We start from the raw sequence: 24,072 nt of genomic DNA, 5'->3' as shown, positions 1-24,072 counted from the left end.
CGCTCATACCACTTCCGGTTTCGTCAAAATACATTTTCCGACTTTCAAAATAAAACCACTTTTATTGAAACGCAAAATAAATGTAAAAATACTCATTTTAAAACTATTTGAATATTATTTGGCTCTAACCAGGCGGGTGACATTTCATTAAACATGTTTCTGTTTAAGCCAACACCAAGTCCAGTCAAATGCATTTATTAAAACACATTTAAAAACACCCACAGCGGCCGAACACGCTTCACAAAAGGAGATATAAAGTGCAATCTTATAAAACAAAACATGCAAAAACACGATAAAACCATAAAATACAAGAGTCCCGCTCAGCTCAGGTTCAAAGAAATGAGATCAACAAAGATTTAGAAATATTTAAAGACCGGGCAGAAGAAAACTGTTCTGCTACAAGAGGCTTATCCTAGATTTTTTTTTTTTTTACCGACAGTGACACAACAAGACATTCAAACGAAAAAAGAAACTTCAAAAAAACCCTCCAAAATGAACCTCAAACTGTGCATTGTTTGTTATAGAATACACAAAGACATTGAAACAAAAAAAGTATTTAACCCAGTTCTCCGCTCCACATGATCCAACCGCACCCAAACCTTTCAAAATGTCCGACACAGGCCACGCCCCCTCTGTGTCTGGACCAGGTGGAGACTCAGGTAAGAATAACTGCAACAAATAAAACATCTTTAAAGTAACAGGTGCGTGCGGTGATTAAATTAAAACCTAAACTATCTAGGATTTAGGATTGTGCTTTTACATGAGTATAAAACGACCTACACCAGTTACACAACGAAACAACGGCCCATTAACACAAAAACCTTCAATCAAAGCACCGGTTTAGTGAGGAGTTTTTACGTTACACTGTGGTCATAACGCTACACGCTTGTTCAGTCTACAGAGCGTCCATAGAGTCTTTTTAGAATTAAACATGTAATAACAAAGACAAACGATAAGATAGATTGTACTTTGTGGTTGTAGAGGTTTTTTATCACGTTGCATTTTTGTTTTTCAGGTGAGTTGCTGATTAAAACCGCGTCCCTTTTTGAATAAACCGCAAGAGAACGCACAGTGTGTATCATGTTTCTTCGCAGCGACGTTAAAGATATCGCGTTTTGAACAAAGACACGGGACATTACTGAACAAAAACAAAAGATACAAAAGCGATTGAACCATAAACACGCCAAGAAATGCAGTAATGTCTTGTTTTTCCACTAATGGAGCCCATATAGATGAATCAAAAACACTGCAAAACCACGAAGTACAACAGAGGTTTGCGTTTTTTTCTTCGCTATTATGCATTTTTTGACTTATACTCCGGAAAATACGGTAATGTATGTACTGCAGTGGTGGAAGAAGTACTCCGTTTTGTCACTTAAGTACAAGTACAGATACTGGAGCCAAAAATACTCAAGTAAAAGAGCAGAAGTCTGAGTATTACGTCTGATAAACTGCCTTTGTAGCATCGATTTAAACTGTAAAAAGACTAAATGGACGCGCTGTACGTGGTAATACAACAGCGGTTTGTGTTTTTTTCTAACTGAAAAACTAAACAAAACAACGCCGGGATGGTTGAAAACTGAAAAATGACACTGCGTAAGGATGAGGTCGTAACGGTGTTTGTCAAACTCTCACAACCCAGACGCAGAATATCACCCAAACTCTCCGCTCGCACTCGTTTTCCTCATTCTGCAGAACTGTATATTGACGTAGCGCACATTGTCCGCCGGTCTGGGCACAGTGAAAGTCCAATATTTGCAGAGCTGCCACCGGATGAGGACTCTATTAACCTGAGGTCTTTTGGGTCAGACGAGAGCTCGGCACTTCCACTCACCGCGGGCCTGTTTCTTTCATTCACCGCGGGCTGGGAGGAGAATTGCCTGCACTCTCCGGCAGCCTTGTTAAAATGGCTCTGAAATGAGTGTTTGAGGCGGGCGGAGATCCCCCCTTAAGTGCCTCGCTATGTACTTTCCCGCGAATGACAAATGGGACGCGGCCTTACCTAGTCCGAGGAGGGAGGGTAATAGAGAGAAGGAAATGAGCAGAAATCTAATCAAGTTTAAGTGGAAGTAGACACAAGGATTGGATTTGGATGCTAATTGCCGAGGAGAAAAAGAGACAGCGCTATGATGCGAACGGGGGACGTTTCCAGCGAACTGCTTCATAGATCTATCAACGGAATTATTGCCGCAGCTTCGGAAATCGATTTGCAGGAGTCGAATCGCGCGTTTAGGCTGATCACGGGTTCACGCGGCTTGATTTGGGAATTGGAATTTTGATTTTGAGTTTGGAATTTTGAGGAAAAAGCTGCTCAAACCTGCGAATACTTATGTTAAAATAATAAAAATCAAACTACGACTATGAATACCGCAGTCTCTTTTACACATGTAGGGATTTCAATATTTTAAAGATGCATTATGGGACATTTCTAGTGGCTCGTCTCCATGAAAATGCTGATAGCTTTGGAATATTTCATAGTATGGCATTAAACTTAAATGTGTCTCACCACAGATTGATATGAAACGAGTCCGTCTCTCTGAAAGCGATCGGAAAACGAACCGCGGAAAGTCCGGAATTACTTAAATCCATCTGGTCGAAGCGTCAAAACAGCGGGAAAAAAATGAAAAATCAAACTTTTGTTGCATCCAGTTGAGAAAAGACGAGAAAAATGCGCAAAACTTTGTCTCTCTGCACGTTCTTCACAAACACAAAAGTCTAAACGCTAAAATAGGCTGAAGTTCGTCTGTCGGCGTCGCCATGTTTGTTTGGATTCGCTTTTCATTTCTGCACGAACAGAGCGTTGTGTCGTGCGTCCTGATTGGCTGTTGGACTGTAGACCATTGTGTTCTGCGTCCTGATTGGCTGTTGGACTGTAGACCATTGTGTTCTGCGTCCTGATTGGCTGTTGGACTGTAGACCATTGTGTCGTGCGTCCTGATTGGCTGTTGGACTGTAGACCATTGTGTCGTGCGTCCTGATTGGCTGTTGGACTGTAGACCATTGTGTCGTGCGTCCTGATTGGCTGTTGGACTGTAGACCATTGTGTCGTGCGTCCTGATTGGCTGTTAGACTGTAAACTTGCAAACTCACATCATTGCAGTCCAGTTGTATTTACACTGATTCATGTCTGTTAATAATCCTGTCTTATCCTGTACTTCAAACTTAAGTACTCATAAAATGTCAGTTTTCACTTACCCCCTATGTCCGCCCCCAGCCCCGGGTCGTACCTGCGGGGTAAAAAATGCTGCACAGCCATAAAAAAAAAGAAACAAATAAATAAAGCCCTTTTAGATCAATATTGCGGTTTACAATGAACAAAAATTATGACCTAGGAATCTGATGGTTTATTACGGGCGACGGTGGCTCAGTTGGTAGAGCGTGTCTCCAGTGATTCACAGTTTGGCGGCGCAATTCAAGCTGTCGTTGTGTCCTCGGGCAAGACACTTCACGCACCTCGCCCCGAACAACAAAAGCTCTAGGAAGATACGAACCAGCGCAGAAAAAGTTGAACTTCTGCTGAAGGAAGGTACGAGTTACGCGGCTGTAGGGGGCGCCGTTACGGAATAAATGAATCTTCAGTTTGTTACATAAAGAATAGGATCTTTCATGCTGTAATACTGGACTTATTTTTAAAAATCTACGAAGGTTTGAACTTTGAGAGAGTTTAAACGAGAGAGAAATGTGAGAAAATGTTAACGCCTGTGTGAGAAAAGTGTATAAAGTGTGTGGTGAGGGGTTTTACAGACAAAAACATAGAGAATAATTGTAAAAATAAAGCTGATACTTCCTGGATTTTGTCTTTTGCGGGTTATTTTTAGAAAGATAAACAAGGGACCATATGGTATTTGAATAATTTCATGTATAAGTTGCGTCTGAGTATAAGTCGCACCCCTAGAAAAAACTAAAAAAGTGACACTTATCGTCCAGAAAACACAGTAAATTAAATAATCTCCTGATCGTTGAGTCGATGTCCTCACCAGTTTAAGCTTCTCCAGGCGCCGATTTCCCCGCGATCACCTCAAAACGAGTCTCATTACATCACGGGTGTCCAGACTTTTAGCACAGAGGGTCAGATTTGGTGATGAGAAAAGCTGCGGGGGCCGAACATTCACCCTGATCATTATTTGAACCATTAATATTAAAGCCACATGAACTATTTAATTATTTTTTTACTTTTTATTGCAACTTTCACCTTTCAAAAACAAAATTAATTATACACAGATTATAAATATGAAAAAGTGACAGCAGCAGTTATGGAAAGAGGACACAGTTTTTCAAAAAATCAAAAAATAAACTCAAAAATAACAAAAAAAAAAAAACAACTCAAAATTAAATGAAAAAAACTCAAAATAACTAAAAAAAAAAAGAAAATAAACTAAAAAACAAAACAAAACGGCAACCTCAAAATAACAAAAAAAAATTATAAAGTGACATGAACTATTTAATTATTTTTTTTACTTTTTATTGCAACTTTCACCTTTCAAAAACAAAATGAATTATACACAGATTATAAATATGAAAAAGTGAAACATTTAATCTGTGGTTTTGATTATCACAATAAAATTAATTCACTGAGATTTTCAAATTTATTCACCAAACAAACTGAGACTGGACTGAAGCTGAGATCTGGACTGTAGTAAATGGGCCTGGTCCGGCTCAAAGACGGTGGTTTGGACGAGCAAAACGTCACAGGTGAGTCAGTCTCGTCCTCGCTCGGTTCTTGTTAAAGTTCATAACCGAGAACTAAACAAACTCGGCGTTTTCTTAGCGAATGTTTGAATTTCTTTAAACCTGTCGTCTTTATCCGATTGCCGTTAAAAGTCGGCGAGAGCGCGACCTCGGAGCACGGCCCGGATCTGCTGCCATCCTCGGTGAAATATAATATCGCTTGTAAATGTGTATTTTACGTTGGTCAACAGGGCAACGGGCCACACAGAATTATTTTTATTCCAGAGGCTGCGGGCCAGTGGAAATTTGTACACGGGCCGCAATTGGTCCACGGGCCGGACTTTGGGTACGCCTGCATTACATGATCATAACGCCGCCCGCTGTCCTCGGCTCGCGTGTTTTCGTGTGCGTCTCTGCGGCGTTCTCTGTTCTGTCCATATTAGTCCAGCGAGCGGGGCAGAGTAAACACGACTGCACTGCTGGTTTTGTTTGTTTTAATGACACGATCTTATTAACACATCACTTCCTCAACGTTGGCCGGTGTAAACGTCGTGTTACGCAGCGATGTCCTTACATAACACGGCGAGGTTTCATGCCGGGGAAGAAAGTTATGAGTTTGTTTTTGCTTCCTGGGTCTAACTGTTTACAACGTGGAGACAGACTTGACGTAGTTTGGCTGGTCCGTGATCCATGCTGTGAGAAGGAAGCCAAGTGGATACGAGCGTGTTTATCCTCTGGGAAAAGAAAGAAACGGGATTGTTTTATACAGTGTAGAAGCCGGAATGTGGGATACGTGCAAAGAGCCGGCGTGTTTTTGAGTAGGTCTCCAACTCAATTTTGAACAATGCATCTGTTGAATATTTTAGCTATAAATAACCGCACGGGGACTTGGCCTATTTTGTAACACGGAAAAATGTTATTCCGTTTATTTTTAGGGGATAAAATATAGTTACGGTTTTGAAATGTAAAGTTTAGCGGGAAAATGTGCGTCAGGGAAATGGGGAAAGCGTTCGAGACACGGCGAACGGAACATACGGCGGATTGTGAGACGGACACGAGCGACAAAACAAAACGGAACGGGAGCTACGCTAATCGGACATTTTGGAACATGTTCTGGACTGGGACGGAGCGAACGTCATCGGGATAACAAACATCGCCGCTGGATTAAGGAAAGGATTTAAATACGTAAATATTCCCACGGGATTTTTTAAAACCGGGACAAGGGGGTCGTTTTGCTCTCACATACCTGGATATTGTCCTGAAGATGTTGGCCTGCAGATGGCGCTGTTGTTCCGTAGGCCTTTAAACCAGGACGAAGGGGAGTCTTTTTGCACCTCACACCCCCGGGATACGGAACTGCAGATGGCGCTGTCGTTCCACGGGACTTTAAACCGGGACGAGGGGGACCATTTTAGTCTCGTACACCTGGATACTGCCCTGAAGAAGTTGGACTGCAGATGGCGCTGAAGTTTCATGGGACTTTTAACTGGGACGACGGGGTCTTTTCGCTCTGACACACCTGGGATACAGGACTGCAGATGGCATTGTCATTCCAGGGGCTTTAAACCGGGACGAGGGGGGTCTTTTTACTCTCGTACACCTGGGATACTGGACTGCAGATAATAACATAATAATAATAATAATAATAACAACACATTTTATTTTTCATTCACTCTTCATTCCATAGAATCTCAGAGTGCTATGATAAAACAAGAACTTAAATGTTAAAAAAACATCAACAATAAGCTTTTCTAAATAAAAAGATGATGCTGTCGTTCCACAAGACTTTAAACCGGGACATGGGGGTCTTTTTCCTCTCACACACCTGGGATATTGGACTGTAGATGGCGCTGTCGTTCTGCCTCGACTAGTAGGAAGACGACACCAAAACCTGCTTAAAAATGAGCAGACCCATTACAGCAACATCGTATGACCACACGGAGGCGCTAGTGAGAAGTCCAGAGGAAGCTTAAACAAAACATTTAATTTTAATGTTGTAATAGAAAATACGGGTGGGATTTCATAAGTTTTCTTCTTCTCACTCCTTTTTGAGCTTTTTATAGGAACAAATTTGTGAGATGTGGCTGATATTTGTGCTCGAAATGAATAAATGACTGAATGAATAAATAAATAAATGGATGGATAAATGAATAAATAAATAAATTGATAAATGAATAAATAAATGGATAAATAAATGGATAAATAAATGGATAAATAAATAAATAAATTGATAAATAAATAAATGGATGGATAAATACATGAATAAATAAATGGGTAAATAAATTGATAACTAAATAAATGGATAAATAAATGGGTAAATAAATAAATGGATAAATAAATAAATAAATAAATGGATAAATAAATAAATTGATAAATAAACGGATAAATAAATAAATAAATAAATGGGTAAATACATAAATAAATGGATAAATAAATAAATTGATAAATAAATAAATGGATAAATAAATAAAGGGATAAATAAATAAATACATAAATAAATGGATGGATGAATAAATAAATAAACAAATAAATGAATAAATAAATGGATAAATTAATAAATAGGTTTAGTTTGTTTTCATTTCATTTGTTGGACTATTTATTTATTTATTTATCCAAGTCTATTAAAATTTAAAGGTACAGCATGTAACTTTCTGAAGGTGGCACGTCACCTCTGGGACTCCAAAGATATAGAAAGTTAAAACCATTTTCTGGAGAAGACCCTCGTCCAGGCCAAGTACGAGTCAGGTTTGTGGAGATGCAAACCCCACTGACACTAAGGATGTACTTTTTTCTGTTTCTCAGTGGAATCAACAACTAAAATAAAAAAAAAAATAAAAAAACATGCTTTTTCTTGTCAATATTTTGCTAAAAATGAACCTGCAGAGGCTTTAATAGGTTAGTAAATAAGTGAGTTTCTTTGGTTGAGTAAAATATACCACAAAAACAAAACGAGGAACAACAAAAAACTGCTTTAGTGTTTAATTTCAAAAGTACTGAGAGAACATTTCAGCATAGGATTTAGGATTGTGCTTTTTGAATGTTAAAAGAGAATGTACAGACTGCATTACATGAGTATAAAACGACCTACACCAGTTACACAACGAAACAACGGCCCATTAACACAAAAACCTTCCCTCAAAGCACCGGTTTAGTGAGGAGTTTTTACGTTACACTGTGGTCATAACGCTACACGCTTGTTCAGTCTACAGAGCGTCCATAGAGTCTTTTTAGAATTAAACATGTAATTACAAAGACAAACGATAAGATAGATTGTACTTTGTGGTTGTAGAGGTTTTTAATCACGTTGCATTTTTGTTTTTCAGGCGAGTTGCTGATTAAAACCGCGTCCCTTTTTGAATAAACCGCAAGCGAACGCACAGTGTGTATCATGTTTCTTCGCAGCGACGTTAAAGATATCGCGTTTTGAACAAAGACACGGGACATTACTGAACAAAAACAAAAGATACAAAAGCGATTGGACCATAAACACGCCAAGAAATGCAGTAATGTCTTGTCTCTTGCGTTTTTTTTCTTCGTTATTATGCATTTTTTGACTTATACTCCGGAAAATACGGTAATGTATGTACTGCAGTGGTGGAAGAAGTACTCCGTTTTATCACTTAAGTACAAGTACAGATATTGGAGCCAAAAATACTCAAGTAAAAGAGCAGAAGTCTGAGTATTACGTCTGATAAACTGCCTTTGTAACATCGATTTAAACTGTAAAAAAGACTAAATGGACGCCCTGTACGTGGTAATACTTTGTAAAAAAAAACATGATCCCCCTGTGTTTTCAAATATCAAACAGACAGAAGTGTGTAACCAGATAGAAAAGAGTGACTCAGATGCCCTTCCGTTCTGTCCTTGGTCAGTAGCAAACTCTGGAATGTAACATATTGACTGGAGGTATAAACCAACATTCAGTTATGTCGGTGTAAACTGTTTGGTTGGAAAGGCACGAGATGTCAGGGCCCCTTGGAAACAAAAAAAGTCCCAAAACCAAAACTAAAAACTTAACTCTACAATACTATATTTGCATAAACGTACTGCGCGTTACCCTTTAAGCATTAGAATATTCAGCAGCGTAAATGAAACATGTAAAATAATCAGAATAACTACATCCAGTTACATGATCCCACAGTTAGGACGAAGCACTCGCCTTTGACCACAGCTACGTCTGGTTCTTTCCTACTTAAAGCGTAAACGTGAGATGATTTGAAGGCAGATATTTGGAGTAATCCCTTAGGACTGTATTGCATTAGACAGGAGTCAGTATTTCTCACTGAAGAGACGCCAAAGCTGCAGGCAGCGTTTTCTCACACGGCCCTGAGAAATGATACCTGCGGAAATAAACAAAAAAACAGGGTAAAAAGCAGGATTTTTAAATACAGGACAGGCCCGAGTCTAAAGGAAAAGATAACAAAGAGATAAGAAAATGATAACAAAGCCTGAAGTGCAGAATATACATGATTAAACGTATTTTCCGGTCTATAAATCACACTTTTTTCTTTTCATTAGTTCAGGGGTGTGACTTTTACTCAGATACTGGAATATAAATCACATCTGAATATTTAATTTCACATTTTCATTACGGTCGCACTGACAACCTCGTTTTTTTCTTCATTATTATGCATTTTTTTACTTATACTGCAGAAAATATGGTGATGTGTGTACTGCAGTGGTCGAAGAAGTACTGTATTTTGTCACTTAAGTAAAAGTACAGATAAAAATACAGCAAAAAATACTCAAGTAAAAGTAAAAATCTACTTATTTAGTAAAAATATTAAAGTACCTGTTTAAAAATGCACTTAAGAGTAAAATGTAAAAGTAGAGATTTTGATAAAGATTGTGGAGAGTTTTTTCTGGCTGTTTTTATTTGTATATTTTCGGGTTTTTTTCTCAAATTATAAACGTGTTAAAAATAAACCCTCAGACTTTTCAGCAGGTCTCAAACTATGATAAAAATACTTTGTACTTTTCAGTCCTGCTCAAAAATGTAGTGGAGTAGAAAGTACAGATACTGCTCTCAAATGTACTCAAGTAAAAAAATACCCACTTTAAAATATACTAAAGTACAAATACCTCAAATTTATACTTAAGAACAGTACTTTACTACTTTTACTTCATTATGTTCCACCACTGATGTACTGACACAAACCCCCAAGAGCAGATTTAAACCACAAAAACAAATGTAAATCTACAATATTGTTAAAAAATCATGAGCTGAAATGAGTAAATCGCAGAATCAAACACTTTAGTCGTTAGTTTGCATCTGTAATAACTCACAAATGTTATTAATTCAACTTTTTACAGCTTAAATCTTATCGTTTTCTTAAAAAAATAACTAAAAATGTCCCGGTAGTGCAAAGAAAAAGTAACATGAGAAAAACTGACCCCAAAAAATATTCAATCTATGATCTATCGAACAACAGCCTCATGTGACCACTGTGAGGCGCTAGTGAGCAGCACAAACTGTCAGGGAGGAAACAAACTAAACCTCAGTCGGAAAAAGAAACGATTCAAATAAAAGGTAGAGCCTGTAACTTTGAGGTTTCATGGATATAAAAAGTTAAAACCATATGTGACAGATGAGTTTTACGCCAAAAATGCAGTTTTTTCAACCCAAATTAAAATAAAAACAAACAAAACAAAACCATCTTATAGTAATTAGTGTGCAAAAATATCGAAATATTGATAAATCGTGTCGTTTCATTAATGTTACAGTATCGATATCGTGTTTACTGTTTCGATATATCGCCAAGAGTATTTTTTTGTGTATATTTTCTGTCACAGCTCTACATTTGGAGCTCAGATAAACTGTAGAGGAAAAATACTGACCAATGGAACAGTCTGATGTGTTTTTGTAGTTGGTAAAATACACAAAAAATGCACTTTATTGTGTTTGTTCATCTTCAATAAATGGAAGATAAATAAATACAAAAAATAATTCATTAATGTTTATTTTTTAACGATAAATTTAAATCGAATATTTAATTTATCGTATCGACAGAGCGCTGTGTAGATATGTATCGGTTTGTGGCTAATATCGTATCGGCAGCTTCTTAACGATACCCAGCCCTAACAGTAATAACCGTGTCAGGCCTAATCTCGCGACGACTTGTTCAGAAACTTACGTGAAATATTCCGTCTTGGGGCTTGGACTCAGGTTGAACTCGGCGACGGGGACGCCTCTCGACGCCACGCGGGGACCAAACATGGCGGCCGGGTAAACGATGGAAGACGTCCCGACCTGAAGTGAACAAAAGCTTATACATTTGTCACGTTTTTATGATTAAATGTAGAGAGAGAGGCTGATTTTTGGCAGAGAAACCAGCACAAACAAAAGCACTCACCACTAAACACAGATCACACTCCTCCAGCTCTTTTTCCACCTTGGTCAAAACGTGTGAATCAAGAGTCTCTCCAAAAAACACCACGTTGGGTCTCAGCAGACCGTGACAGTCGCGTTTCTCACACCTACCGGAGCATCCAGGACAAACAGCTCAGACCGGGCTAAGAAACCTGCACTTTCAACACATTTTATCTACCACAGAAATATACGAGAGCAAAACACGACAAACGTTTATCGCATCGGTTTAATTCTAAAACTGATTATATTAAAGTAAATACACTACACCAGGCAAGAGTTTGAACAAAACCTCATACAGTTTGTTTTTTCACTTCATTTTTACAACTTTCTACTTTATTTACACACAGAAAACACCAAATATATGAAGCAAGACACGTGGAATTGTGTGGTAAAGAAAAAAGCTAAATAAATCTAACGACAAAGCAAAAGGAAGAAACTTTGAGGATTTTAGTGTAAAATATATTTTTAAAAAAGTTTTATTTGCTACATAATTCCATATCTGTTGCTTTGTGTATTTGAAGTTTTCTGTGTGTTTATAAAATGTAATAAAAGTAGTAAAAAAACACAGAATGAGAGGATGTGTCTGTTTCTGTGTTTTATAAGTTGTTGTTAGTTGTTGACTTAAAGAACATTTTTAAATCCTTTAATAAATCTGTAAAGCACGTATGTCAAACTCAGGCCCGGGGGCAAAATCTGGCCCACGGTGTCATTATATTTGGCCCGTGAGCTCATATCAAATGTGCATTCGTGCTGTCCTGCAGGTATATAACGCATGTGCCAGTAATACTACAAATCCCAGAATGCTTTGCTGGTGCAGTAGCAAATTGAGCTTGAATATTTGTTTTCTCTGTTTTTTTACTCCAAGGCCTGGACTGTTAATAGTTGATGGTCCAGTCGAATTTTCAGTGAAATTATTATTATTTATTTTCTTTTATTTTTTTTATTTTTTTATTATTATTATTTTTTTTTAATTTATTTATTTGTTTTTTGGTTTGTTCTGATGTTGTTGTAAATATCCATGACTATTTTATTTTTAAGCACATCTTTTTTAACTGATATATTATTATTAGTCAGCGTTTTATGTTGCACTTTATCTCCAAATAAAGTTCCTAGTTTGTGAGTCGTGTTCACTGACGGTGGCAATAAAAGTCTGACTCTGATTTTTCTGAGCTGTTCCAGGTTTTGTGTTTCAGTAAAAACTAATCTTCAAATAAAAAGGTTAAACATTAAACATCAGGTGCCGTCAGTTTTTAAATAAATATTGAGTTTGCCCAGTGAATTTGTCAGTTTTTAATTTTGGCCCAGTGTGAATTTGACTCTGATTCTCCTGCTGTAGAGGAAAATCTTCAGCTCAACACTGCCCCCCACAGGACTGTGTGATATTACATCAGGAAAAACACGGTTTACATGAAATAAGAAAACTGCAAAACTTTGAGAGAATTTAATTAAAAACATTGACTCTTTATCAGTAGTTGAATCTTATGTAACAGTAACTAAAGTCTGTTTTACCTCCTGGTTATAGATCGTTCAATAATAAAAGGAGCAAAGAGACACAAGGAGCATAAAAATAAGACTTAGATACTGTTTGTTGAAAAATAAAAATGAATCATTTACTTTTATATTTGTGACTGAATGTCATTCTGTTTCCTGTTGTGCGTCTATGGCATAAACTACTGATTTACAGACACAATAGTGAAATAAAACCCCAGGATCATGTAGAGGGTTAATACGAACATTTAAGACCAAAATGAGTCTGAAGCAGCAGAGACAGAGAGAGGACAGTTAAAAAATAAATAAATAAAAAATAAACTCAAAATAACAAAAAAACAACCCTCAAAATAACTAAAAAAAAACAAAACAAAACAAAAAAAAACAACAACCTCAAATTAACTAAATACACTCTAAAATAAACTCAAAATAACTAAAAAAAAATCAAAATCAAAATAACTAAAAAATTCAAACAAAAAACTCAAATTAACTAAAATAATAAAAAAAACTCAAAAAAAAATCAAACAAAAAAAAACTCAAAATACCCCCCAAAAAAACACCAAAACTCAAAATAACAAAAATATTAAAATAATAAATAAATAAATAAACATAACACAAAAAAAAAAAAAAATAAACTCAAAATAACTCAAAAAATGCACTGCAGGATCATGTAGAGGGTTAATATGAACATTTAAGACCAAAACGAGGAGTCTGAAGCAGCAGAGACAGAGAGAGGACAGTTTTTCAATAGAAAGTGAAACTGAAGTGAAAAGCTGCTTCGTGCACTCACCTGGGCAGTTTGTGCGCAGGAATGTCAGCGTCAGGCACGTTCGGCTCAGGTGAGCTGTTCAACACAAACATCATCGTTAAACATTTTTTTCAGCAATAATAAAATAAATAAAGAGGAATAACCCGAGCGTCTCACCCTGTGCCCCTCAGAGCTGCACAGATGGGGCTGTGTTTGTTTGTGTGAACGTGGCCACAGCTCACACACCGAGTCTCCATCAGGTTCCCTGCAGACGCACAAATACACAACATGACACAATCATATACACTTTTGTTTACTTTTGTTTAAAGTCGTACATTTTTAGCTTTATTTGGCAGAGAGACAGCTGCAAAACAACAATGGGGCATTACTATACACATATTTATTTATTTTCCATTTGTATTTATTTATTTAATTTTATGTCATTTATTTTATGTTTTTTATTATTATTTTTATTTTATGTTATTTATTTTGTTTTGTATTATTATTTTTATTTTATGCTATTTATTTTATGTTTTTTATTATTATTTTTATTTTATGTTATTTATTTTATGTTTTTTATTATTATTTTTATTTTATGTTATTTATTTTATGTTTTTATTATTATTTTTATTTTATGCTATTTATTTTATGTTTTTTATTATTATTTTATGTTATTTATTTAATTTATTTACTGTGGTGGAAGGTAGCAAAGTAAAAGTAGTAAAGTACTGTACTAAAGTAACATTTTTAGGTCAGGTATCTGCTTTACTTAAGTACATGTTAAAGTATGTACTTTTTACTTTTACTTGAGTACATTTGAAAGCAGTATCTGTACTTTCTACTCCACTACATTTTTGAACAGGACTGAAAAGTAAAAGTATTTTTCATCTGATTTGAGGAGTTATTTTTACCGTGTTCATGGAAACATCCTGAATAAAGTTTAAAAGTTCAAGCTTTGACAAAAATAAAAACAGAAAATTAATTAAAAAATAAATAAATGAAAAATCAGAAATTGATTTGTTTTGTTACTGTTGAACAAAATGTCATTTTGAATAAATATCACGTTTACAAATGAACAACACTTTACTTATACATAAATACTTTTGTTTTTTTAAATGATCTTTTTATCAAAGTTTTTTTTTTCCTAGCATACATGGTAAAGTAAAATAATAATAAAAATAATAATAATAATAATAATGAAACCAATATACAAAGTAAATACATAAATAAGACGACATATAATAATAATTAATAAAATAACATAAATAAATAATAATAATACAGGACTTTCATATTCACCTGTTTGTCAAAAGTGAAAAATGTCGACTTTCCCTCTAAATTCAGATTAAATTTTTTCTACATGGACACGTTTCATTTTATCGTACAGATTATTATTATTATTATTATTATTATTATTATTATTATTATTATTATTAACAGATTATTCGTCGTTCGCCCTTAGATTCATGTAAATTGGAGTTTTTGTTGTTTCTAATTCAGTCAGATAAATCTTAAAGTACAATTTTAAACAGGTTCTTAAAAACTTTTACCTAAGTGTTTTTTTCATGTTTTACTTTTACTTGAGTAACTTTTTACCCTGTATTCTGAGTACTTCCTCCCTCATATTTATTTCTCTTTTTACAGCGAGAGCCTGATGAGCGACTCAGACTCTCCTGTTCAAACACATAAAAATAAAACGCTCAAACTTTAGTAAACGACTCGTCTCTTTCAGGGAGACGTCAGTGAAATAAAAACTTATTCCAGACGCTGGTTTGAGTTACTGGCAAAATGAATCACCGTGTTCCTGGTCAAACCGAGAACGCTGGCTCAGGGATTCCACTGACCGCCGCCGCACGCCGAGTGTTTGGACAAACTGATAAAAACAACCTTATTTTTATTACGTCAAAGAATCAGAAACACAAAGATATTAACCCTTTAAGGCCTGAGCACATTGGACCATCACAGCTCGCCTAGACTTTTTTTCTTTTTTCAGCCGTAAAAATCACGTTATAGGAAGTAACAGCTTGTACTTTTGCCCTTTTTCACACAACTACCTCTATTTTACACATCCATCCTCATTTTTCCATTGATGCATAAAAATATATGTAATACCAGGTTAAAAAGACAGAAAAAATATAAAAAACGAATGTACTTTTGAGTAACTTTTATGCAAAAAAAACAATGAAAAAACCATCTGGACAGCTCAGAAAAACTTGAAATTACATATTTGAACAATAATCAACATTTATAAAAGAGATTATGCAGATTGTACTTAGAGTTTGTTTTTTACAGCTCTTCCTATTAAAGAAATGTCAGGCGTTTTTGCAGCTAAGACATTGATTTTGCCAGGTCTTATTTTTTGGAATGTCGACTAAAGAAAATCTGAAGTTCTGTCATCTTTGGTAAAATAAGTAACGTGTTTAAAGAGCCTCGTGCCTCCGCTTTGAGACGCCGTTTGAATTTACACGAGAGCACGATCAGTTGAGGAGTTACGGCGACGGAAAAGTCCACGACCGCGAGTCTAACGGCGGCGACGGCATCTGACAGTATCTATATTTGTTTTTTAAATGTATTTTTCATCATTTTACACTGTTTCATTTTGTATTGTACTATTTTGGTGTCTTACGGCGACCTTGAGATGCGCCTAACAAATAAAATGTATTATTATTATTATTATTTATAAATCAGATTCTATTTGTTGCTCTAGACGCAGATTTCAACAGTTTTCCACTCGACTGTGACGTCACGAGCTCAACCTCAGAGAGAATGTCAGGAATTATGTGTTTGTTTAAGCGACAAGGCAAATGATTATTTCTATTGTGCAATGAGACTTTTTAAAAACATTTTAATAATAATAATAATAATGATAATAATAATACATTTTATTTGTATTGCACTTTACATTTCAAAGGAATCTCAGAGCTACAGACACAGAAAAAAAACTACAAATCAGAAAAGGCAATAAGTATAAAAAGACATTACAATTTACATTCGCAAACATTAAATAGTTAGTAGTAGTAGTACTAACAGTTAAAAGTCGTAAAACTTAATAAGATTTTTAAATAAAGAATGTCTTAAGGTCTTTTTTGAAAGGTCTTTTTTGAGGTCGTGCGTGGGGTGAGGTCGTGTGTGGGGTGAGGTCGTACGTGGGTGAGGTCGTACGTGGGGTGAGGTCGTACGTGGGTGAGGTCGTACGTGGGTGAGGTCGTACGTGGGGTGAGGTCGTACGTGGGGTGAGGTCGTACGTGGGGTGAGGTCGTGTGCGGGGTGAGGTCGTGTGCGGGGTGAGGTCGTGCGTGGGGGGAGGTCGTGCGTGGGGTGAGGTCGTGTGCGGGGTGAGGTCGTACGTGGGGTGAGGTCGTGTGCGGGGTGAGGTCGTATGTGGGGTGAGGTGAGGTCGTGTGTGGGGTGAGGTCGTGTGTGGGGTGAGGTCGTGTGTGGGGTGAGGTCGTGCGTGGGGGGAGGTCGTGCGTGGGGGGAGGTCGTACGTGGGGTGAGGTCGTACGTGGGTGAGGTCGTACGTGGGTGAGGTCGTACGTGGGGTGAGGTCGTACGTGGGGTGAGGTCGTACGTGGGGTGAGGTCGTGTGCGGGGTGAGGTCGTGCGTGGGGGGAGGTCGTGCGTGGGGTGAGGTCGTGTGCGGGGTGAGGTCGTACGTGGGGTGAGGTCGTGTGCGGGGTGAGGTCGTATGTGGGGTGAGGTGAGGTCGTGTGTGGGGTGAGGTCGTGTGTGGGGTGAGGTCGTGTGTGGGGTGAGGTCGTGCGTGGGGGGAGGTCGTGCGTGGGGGGAGGTCGTATGTGGGGTGAGGTCGTGTGTGGGGTGAGGTCGTGTGTGGGGTGAGGTCGTGCGTGGGGGGAGGTCGTACGTGGGGTGAGGTCGTGTGTGGGGTGAGGTCAGGGTGAGGTCGTGTGTGGGGTGAGGTGAGGTCGTGTGTGGGGTGAGGTCGTGTGTGGGGTGAGGTCGTACGTGGGGTGAGGTCGTGTGTGGGGTGAGGTCGTACGTGGGGTGAGGTCGTGTGTGGGGTGAGGTCGTGCGTGGGGGGAGGTCGTACGTGGGGTGAGGTCGTGTGTGGGGTGAGGTCAGGGTGAGGTCGTGTGTGGGGTGAGGTGAGGTCGTGTGTGGGGTGAGGTCGTGTGTGGGGTGAGGTCGTACGTGGGGTGAGGTCGTGTGTGGGGTGAGGACGTACGTGGGGTGAGGAGCTCTGTGACATAATATTTTAAACAAATAAAGGGTGAAATGTGACGACTGGAGGCATCGCTCTAGAATATTTACAAATTACATTATTAAAAATTTAAAAGATGTTAATTATACTGGGACATTTTGATTTATTTTATTTATTTATTCTTGATTTTGGCCACAAATATTATTCGGTCCATAGTTGCAAAAAAGAATAAGAGACAAAAAAATGTGAGAAAACCAAATTAGTCCATAAAGTTCCTTAAAAAGTGATGATTATTTATGTTTTGATTTGTTGTGCTGTGATTTTATGTCTTTCTTATTCTGTAAAACACTTTGAATGACTTTGTGGACCTAAATGTAACTGCACTGCTCTCCTCTGAGGTTTAGATTGAGACTTTGTAGTAAATTTTAATTTCATGACTTGGGAAAAATAATAAAAATCTGTCCGACATATCAGCCCAGAAATGTCAGCAGAGCTTGTCTCCCATAATGGTCGATCTCTTTTATAGATAAGTCCTGTTTGCCCTGTTAGCTGTTTGTCGTTTTTGTTACCCGTTTGCCTTGTTAGTTGTTCGCCTTCGCTCTCTGCTCGCCCTCTGTCCGTTCTCTCTTCACTCTCTCTGTTCGCTCTCTGTTCTGTTCGCTCTCTGTCCGCTCTCTGTCCGCTCTCTGTCCGCTCTCTGTCCGCTCTCTGTCCGCTCTCTGTTCGCTCTCTGTTCGCTCTCTGTTCGCTCTCTGCTCGCTCTCTGTTCGCTCTCTGTTCGCTCTCTGTTCGCTCTCTGTTCGCTCTCTGTTCGCTCTCTCTTTGTTCTCTGCTTGCTCTCTGCTCGCTCTCTGCTCGCTCTCTGTTCGCTCTCTGTTCGCTCTCTGTTCGCTCTCTGTTCGCTCTCTCTTCGTTCTCTGTTCGCTCTCTCTTCGTTCTCTGTTCGCTCTCTCTTCGTTCTCTGTTCGCTCTCTCTTCGTTCTCTGTTTGCTCTCTCTTCCTTCTCTGTTCGCTCTCTGTTTGCTCTCTGCTCGCTCTCTCTTCGTTCTCTGTTCGCTCTCTCTTCGTTCTCTGTTCCTTCTCTCTTCGCTCTCTCTTCGTTCTCTGTTCGCTCTCTCTTCGCTCTCTCTTCGCTCTCTCTTCGTCCTCTCAGCTGTTCCCCTCGTTTGCTTTTCCAGCACATTCCAAACCGCATCATCTCACCGTGAATCTTGAGCACGTGCTTGGAGCCGGCGTCCAGGTGCAGGTCGTCGATACACTGCGTAATGACGACCAGCTCCCTCCCCTGAGCGCGGAGTCGAGCCTCACACTCGGCGATGGCGTAGTGAGCCGCCGTGGGCTTCCTGCCCGTCACCAGCTCTCGTCTGTAGTGGAAGAACTCCCAGACACGAGACGGATGACGGGAGAAGGACTCAGGGGTCGCCAAGTCCTGAGAAGAACAACTGAGTGTTAATGTTTCCTACTTTATAGAAGGTCAAGAGGAGGATGAGGAGGAAGAGGAGGACAAAGAGGAAGGGGACAAAGAGGACGAGGAGGACGAGGAGGACGACGAGGAGGAAGAAGAGGAAGAAGAGGAAGAGGAGGACGAGGAGGACGAGGAGGAAGAGGAGGACGAGGAGGACGAGGAGGAAGAAGAGGACGAAGAGGACGAAAAGGATGAAGAGGACGAAGAGGACGAAGAGGACGAAGAGGACAAAGAAGATGAGGAGGGCGAGGAGGACGAGGAGGAAGAGGAGGACAAGGAGGAAGAGGAGGATGAAGAGGATGAGGAGGAAGAGGAGGACGGGGAGAAAGAGGAGGACGAAGAGGAAGAAGGGGACAAAGAGGACGAGGAGGAAGAGGAGGACAAGGAGGACGAGGAGAACGAGGAGGACGAGGAGGAAGTCACAAACAGGAGTTGTGTTTTGTTTCATTCTCACATGTTTGACACTTGTTTATTTATATCATCACTCTGTCTATGAGATATGTCATTAAAGATGCACTCTGTAACTTTTCTGGTGGAGGATCCGCCATCTTGTCTCCATGGAGATGTGAGATCAGATTCTTCTACAGTTTGGCGTTAAATCGATTCATTTTTCATTGATTTAATTAAACATGTTTTTACTGCTCTAAAACGCCTCAAACAACACTCAGTCTTATTCTGAAAACGCTCTCTCGTCCACAGATCTGACCTGTGACCTTAGTTGTTGCTATCCTCTGCTTGTTTATTGTCATATTATGGAACATTTTAAAGGTCGATATGATGCAAAACTGACTCTTGAAGCTTTAAGTCGTGTTCTAATGCTGTTTCCTCCTCAAAAACAGACCTGGAGTTGTGTTTTGTTTCATTTATTATCAGTCTGTTTCATCTCCAAAGCTCAAAACGCTCCGTTCCACCTTGTGATGTCATCAAGTGGTATTTCCCAAGTTAACAACAACTTTTTACCTTTAGTTCAGTAGAAAATTGACAAATTCCAGGAGCTGAAATGATCCAAATGATTCTATAAATGAAGGTGCAGCGGAGCACTTCCTGTATCGCCACATGATGACATCACAAGGTGGAACAGAGTGTTTTCAGTTTGAGAGGAAGAACTCAGCGTAAATCTGCAGAGTTTGTGGGTTAAACAGGTGTAAATTAAACAAAAAAACACAACTCCAGGTCTGTTTGTGACGATTTCAGGTCATGTTTACGTCACATAAACTCAGACACGTAACGTTTTTTTGTTGTTTTTTTGTTGTTTTTTTTTTCAAAAGTCCAGCTGAAACACTTCATTTCTCTACTTTTCTCGCTTTGATTCATGTTTCTCTCCACCTGCGGATTACACAACAAACAACATTCCGGCTCTGCCACTGGATAAATGTATTGAGCGGGAGGAACGTGTTATGTAAACTGAAAATCCTCCCACCGCATTCACAAATCTGACAAACAACTGGACAACAAAAGGTCCGTCCTGCCCACGTTAAACGCACCGAGGCCGGACTGTGCCATCGTTACCTGAGATTTCCACTTCCTCCATGTCTCGTGTTTCCCTCGGAAGGTCGGGACGCCGCTCGCCGCTGCGACTCCGGCTCCGGTGACGACGGCGATGCGGTTTGCTTTGGAGAAAACCTGACGGAACTCGGTCATGTCTGGAAGTGGAGAAGAGGGAATGTGATTTAGTCGTCGGTTGTTTTTTGCGAGTAGTTTTTTTTCCCGGATTTTCGCAGGTCGTACTGGAGCTCGGTCTCGCGGCGTCCGTCACGGTCCCGGCCTGACTGGAGCACAAGCGACGGCCAAACGCAAACACGGCTCGGCTCTGGAGAAGCATCGCGGCTCTTTCACTGGACAAAAAAACAGGAAAACATTTTGTCATAGCATTAATCTACCGAGATCATTATGAGTTTTACATTAAAGCGCAGTGTGTAACTTTTCTAGAAGATGCGTTTGTATCCATGGAAACGTCCGTGCTTTGCTCAAACGGCTCGTGTGTGTGTGTGTGTGGAGTGTGTTTTGTTTCGTTCAGACATTTAACTCACAAACCCTGCAGATTTAGGCTCTTCTCAAACAGAAAACACTCCGTTCCACCTTGTGATGTCATCGTGTGGCGATACAGGAAGTGCTCCACACACCTTCATTTATAGAATCATTCAGATCGCACATGTCAAACTCAGGCCTGGGGTCCAAATCTGGTCCGCCGTGTAATTATATTTGGCCAAAGAAATCATATCAAATGCGCATTAGAGTAGCACCACTGATACTACAAATCCCAGAATGCTTTGCTAGCGCACTGCAGTGGAGACTAGCTAGCGCCCGTCCTTTTCTGTTGACGCTCATTAGCGACGAAGCTACTGGTCACCTCGGCTAAATTAATCACTACAGAGAGAAAGACATAATTTATTTTATTTATTTCAAATTTACTTTCCGTTTGTAATATGAAGATTGAGTCGTTGCACATTTGGTGTTTAGGCAAAAACAAAGTTTGATATGAAAAGTTTAAACGTCACACATCAGGCGGAGTCAGTTTTTAAATAAATATTGAGTTTGGTCGATTAATTTGTTTTAGTTTTTTATTTTGGCCCAATGCGAGTTTGAGTTGGACATTCCTGGTTTAGATCATTTCAGCTCCTGGAAATGCCAATCTCGACTGAACTAAAAGGTAAAAAAAAGGTAGACGTCAACTTGAAAACTACCACTTGATGACATCACAAGGTGGAACGGAGCATTTTGAGCTTTGGAGATGAAACAGACTGAAAATAAATGAAACAAAACACAACTCCAGGTCTGTTTTTGAGGAGGAAACGGCGTTAGAACACGACTTAAAGCTACAAGAGTCAGTTTTGCATCATATCGACCTTTAAAATGTTCCATAATATGACAATAAACAAGCAGAGGATAGCAACAACTAAGGTTACAGGTCAGATCTGTGGACGAGAGAGCGTTTTCAGAATAAGACTGAGTTATTGAGCAGTAAAAACGTGTTTGACTGAATTAAATAAATGAAAATGAACAGGTTTGACGCAAAACTGTAGAACATTTTAGGCTGTGGTTTAACATCTCCATGGAGACAAGATGGCGGATCCTGAAGAAGAAATGTTACAGAGTGCATCTTTAATGGCATATCTCGAAATCTTTGGGGTTTTTTTTGGATAAATATTTTTACTGTGGCACAAGTTGAAGCAGGAAGTGGATGTTTTCGTTCAAAAGTTACTCAAGTTCTTTTTGAAGTAGCAGTTCTGTGGAGTAAAGTTCAGATCTCGTCTTTATGTACTCTACACTTATGCAATACAAATATGTGCAATACTTCACAAAAACACATCATTTTAGCTTGAAGAGTAACACAAAACACTTCAGACTCTACTTTTGTGTTGTTTTTACAGCCAAAGGAAACGGTTTTTTCCATTTACTTTAGGCACAAATCTCCAAAAATTAAAAAATATCCATCCAAATACTTAAAAAAATAATGGTATAAAAGAGTAAAAAAAGAAGCAGCTCTCCACAGAACACGCCCTTAGTGAGTTAACAACGCCACACATGACAGAAAAAACACACCCGGGCGCACCCAGCCTGGCACAGGACAGAACAGACAGAACAGGACGGTTTGGCACAGGACGGAACGGCGCGCGTCATCATCAAACGCGCGCGGTTACGTCACAGATGATTAACAAAAAAAAAAAACAACGTAAACTCTGCGCAGCCTGAGGAAGTGTGGATCTACATTAAAAGTTAGAACTGGGTCTGTAGTTCTCTGCAAAAGTAAAAGACAAGTTATGACGTGCGTAAAAGAACAAAAAAGACGAGGTTTGGAGACGTCAGTGCGCGTATCTCTGCACAAAAACGTGACTCCTGCGCAAAACTGAGCGACAAAACACAAACCAAACGCGCACAGAGCAGGATTCAGCTGCACATCCGGGGTTTATGGGGCTATGACTAATCATTTCTGTTCAAAAGTGCATCTACTTACCCCAGTATCCTCGCTCTGTGCGCAAAAACAAACGGCACACGCTGCGCTCTGGCTGTTTCTGTCCCGGGGCTGGTTGTTTTGGCTTTTACCTGTGGAGCTGTGACAGGAGGCCGTAAACACGAGCCACTGTCGTAAATGTACCAGAAACTCGAGTGGAGACGTGAGCAGTGAGATGTGGACCTCTAGTGGTAGAAAGAGAGTATTACAGGCACAGTGAGTCATCCACAGAGAGAGAGAGAGAGAGAGAGAGAGAGAGAGAGAGAGAGAGAGTGTGTGTGTGTGTGTGTGTGTGTGTGGGTGTGTGTGTGTGTGTGTGTGTGTGTGTGTAGAGGAGGATTACGCAGAGGGAGGACAAGGATTTTTAGCCAATAAGCCTCTGTTTGTGTTTTTTAATTTGAGATAAAGCTTATTTGAGCAGACACGCCCCCAGACTCATCCTCTGGACACGTGATCACGTGATCAGAGTTTATTTCACGTGGATGACGCCTCTGTCCGCGCGCTCATTAAACTCACATCAGAGGTTTGTCTTCATGTTTCTTGTTTCTTACTCGGGACCACGCTGGAGCAGCTGCCCCCGCCCCTCCCGGTGTAAACAGCCTCCTCCTCCTGCTGCTCCTCCTCTTCCTCCTCCTCCTCCTCTGAGACCTCCCCGTGCCGCGCGTGCCTCTCCGTGCGCCCGCAGGCAGCGCACGGCCCCGCATTGATCCGCGGACACTGGTTCAAATTGATGGCGACGTCTCCAGAGCTGAGCTCAGACCGACGCCCCGTCCGCAGACTGCGCTCCCGCAGCGACTCCCCGCGCGTGGCAGAAGCGCGACTGTCGCTCCACCTGCGTGCAGGTACGTGCACACGCGCCACACACACGCTCCACACACACACTCCACACACACGCCTCTGTGACACACTGCTGTGGCATAGACCACACACACACACACACACACACACTGTGTGTTACAGAATCAGCTCATGTATCAGCTCTGTCCCACTGTGATGCTCCACAGATCCACTCTGGATCCACAGACTCACACCGACTCAAATATTACGCAACTTTGTGGAGTGAAGCAGCTCAGACTGAAGCTGAAACACTGAGGCTGAAACACTGAGGCTGAAACAGCTCATCTGGAGTGTGGCGATGTTGATTTCGTGGATGTACCTGTGTCTGAGTCTGTGATTCTGGTGAGACTCTGATGACAGGATCAGGATGTGGAGCTTTGCA

At 39.8% G+C, this 24,072-nt stretch overlaps 2 protein-coding genes across 3 annotated transcripts in view; one reads left to right on the top strand and one right to left on the bottom strand.

The window, feature by feature from the left end:
• Nucleotides 1-1,459: 1,459 nt before the first annotated feature.
• Nucleotides 1,460-22,952, bottom strand: LOC117385227 (NAD-dependent protein deacylase sirtuin-5, mitochondrial-like). 2 transcript variants are annotated; one of them, XR_008649047.1, is made up of 10 exons: nucleotides 22,857-22,952; nucleotides 20,630-20,736; nucleotides 20,411-20,544; nucleotides 18,640-18,865; nucleotides 13,452-13,539; nucleotides 13,317-13,370; nucleotides 11,022-11,145; nucleotides 10,803-10,918; nucleotides 8,390-9,008; nucleotides 1,460-1,475 (listed from the first exon to the last, which is right to left on the bottom strand). XR_008649047.1 is itself a non-coding variant. In XM_033982497.2 (9 exons), the coding sequence occupies exons 2-9, from the start codon at nucleotides 20,721-20,723 to the stop codon at nucleotides 8,948-8,950; spliced, it is 897 nt and encodes a 298-aa protein (XP_033838388.1). In that variant the 5' UTR covers nucleotides 20,724-20,736; nucleotides 22,857-22,952; the 3' UTR covers nucleotides 7,633-8,947. The 2 variants fall into 2 exon arrangements, 1 of the variants encoding a protein (XP_033838388.1); XM_033982497.2 differs by lacking the exon at nucleotides 1,460-1,475 and having other exon boundaries at nucleotides 7,633-9,008.
• The window catches only part of LOC117385624 (phosphatase and actin regulator 1-like), a 97,856-nt gene continuing 96,640 nt past the window's right edge, over nucleotides 22,857-24,072 (top strand). Inside the window, exon 1 of the mRNA XM_055228549.1 lies at nucleotides 22,857-23,695. Coding sequence (XP_055084524.1) covers nucleotides 23,584-23,695 — 112 coding nt within the window. The 5' untranslated portion in view covers nucleotides 22,857-23,583. The remainder of the gene's footprint in view (nucleotides 23,696-24,072) is intronic.

This window comes from Periophthalmus magnuspinnatus, chromosome 17 (genome assembly GCF_009829125.3).
Source record: "Periophthalmus magnuspinnatus isolate fPerMag1 chromosome 17, fPerMag1.2.pri, whole genome shotgun sequence".
Taxonomy (NCBI): Eukaryota; Metazoa; Chordata; class Actinopteri; order Gobiiformes; family Gobiidae; genus Periophthalmus; species Periophthalmus magnuspinnatus.
Note: the sequence above shows the minus strand (reverse complement) of the source record. Positions and strands in the feature narration are given on the sequence as shown.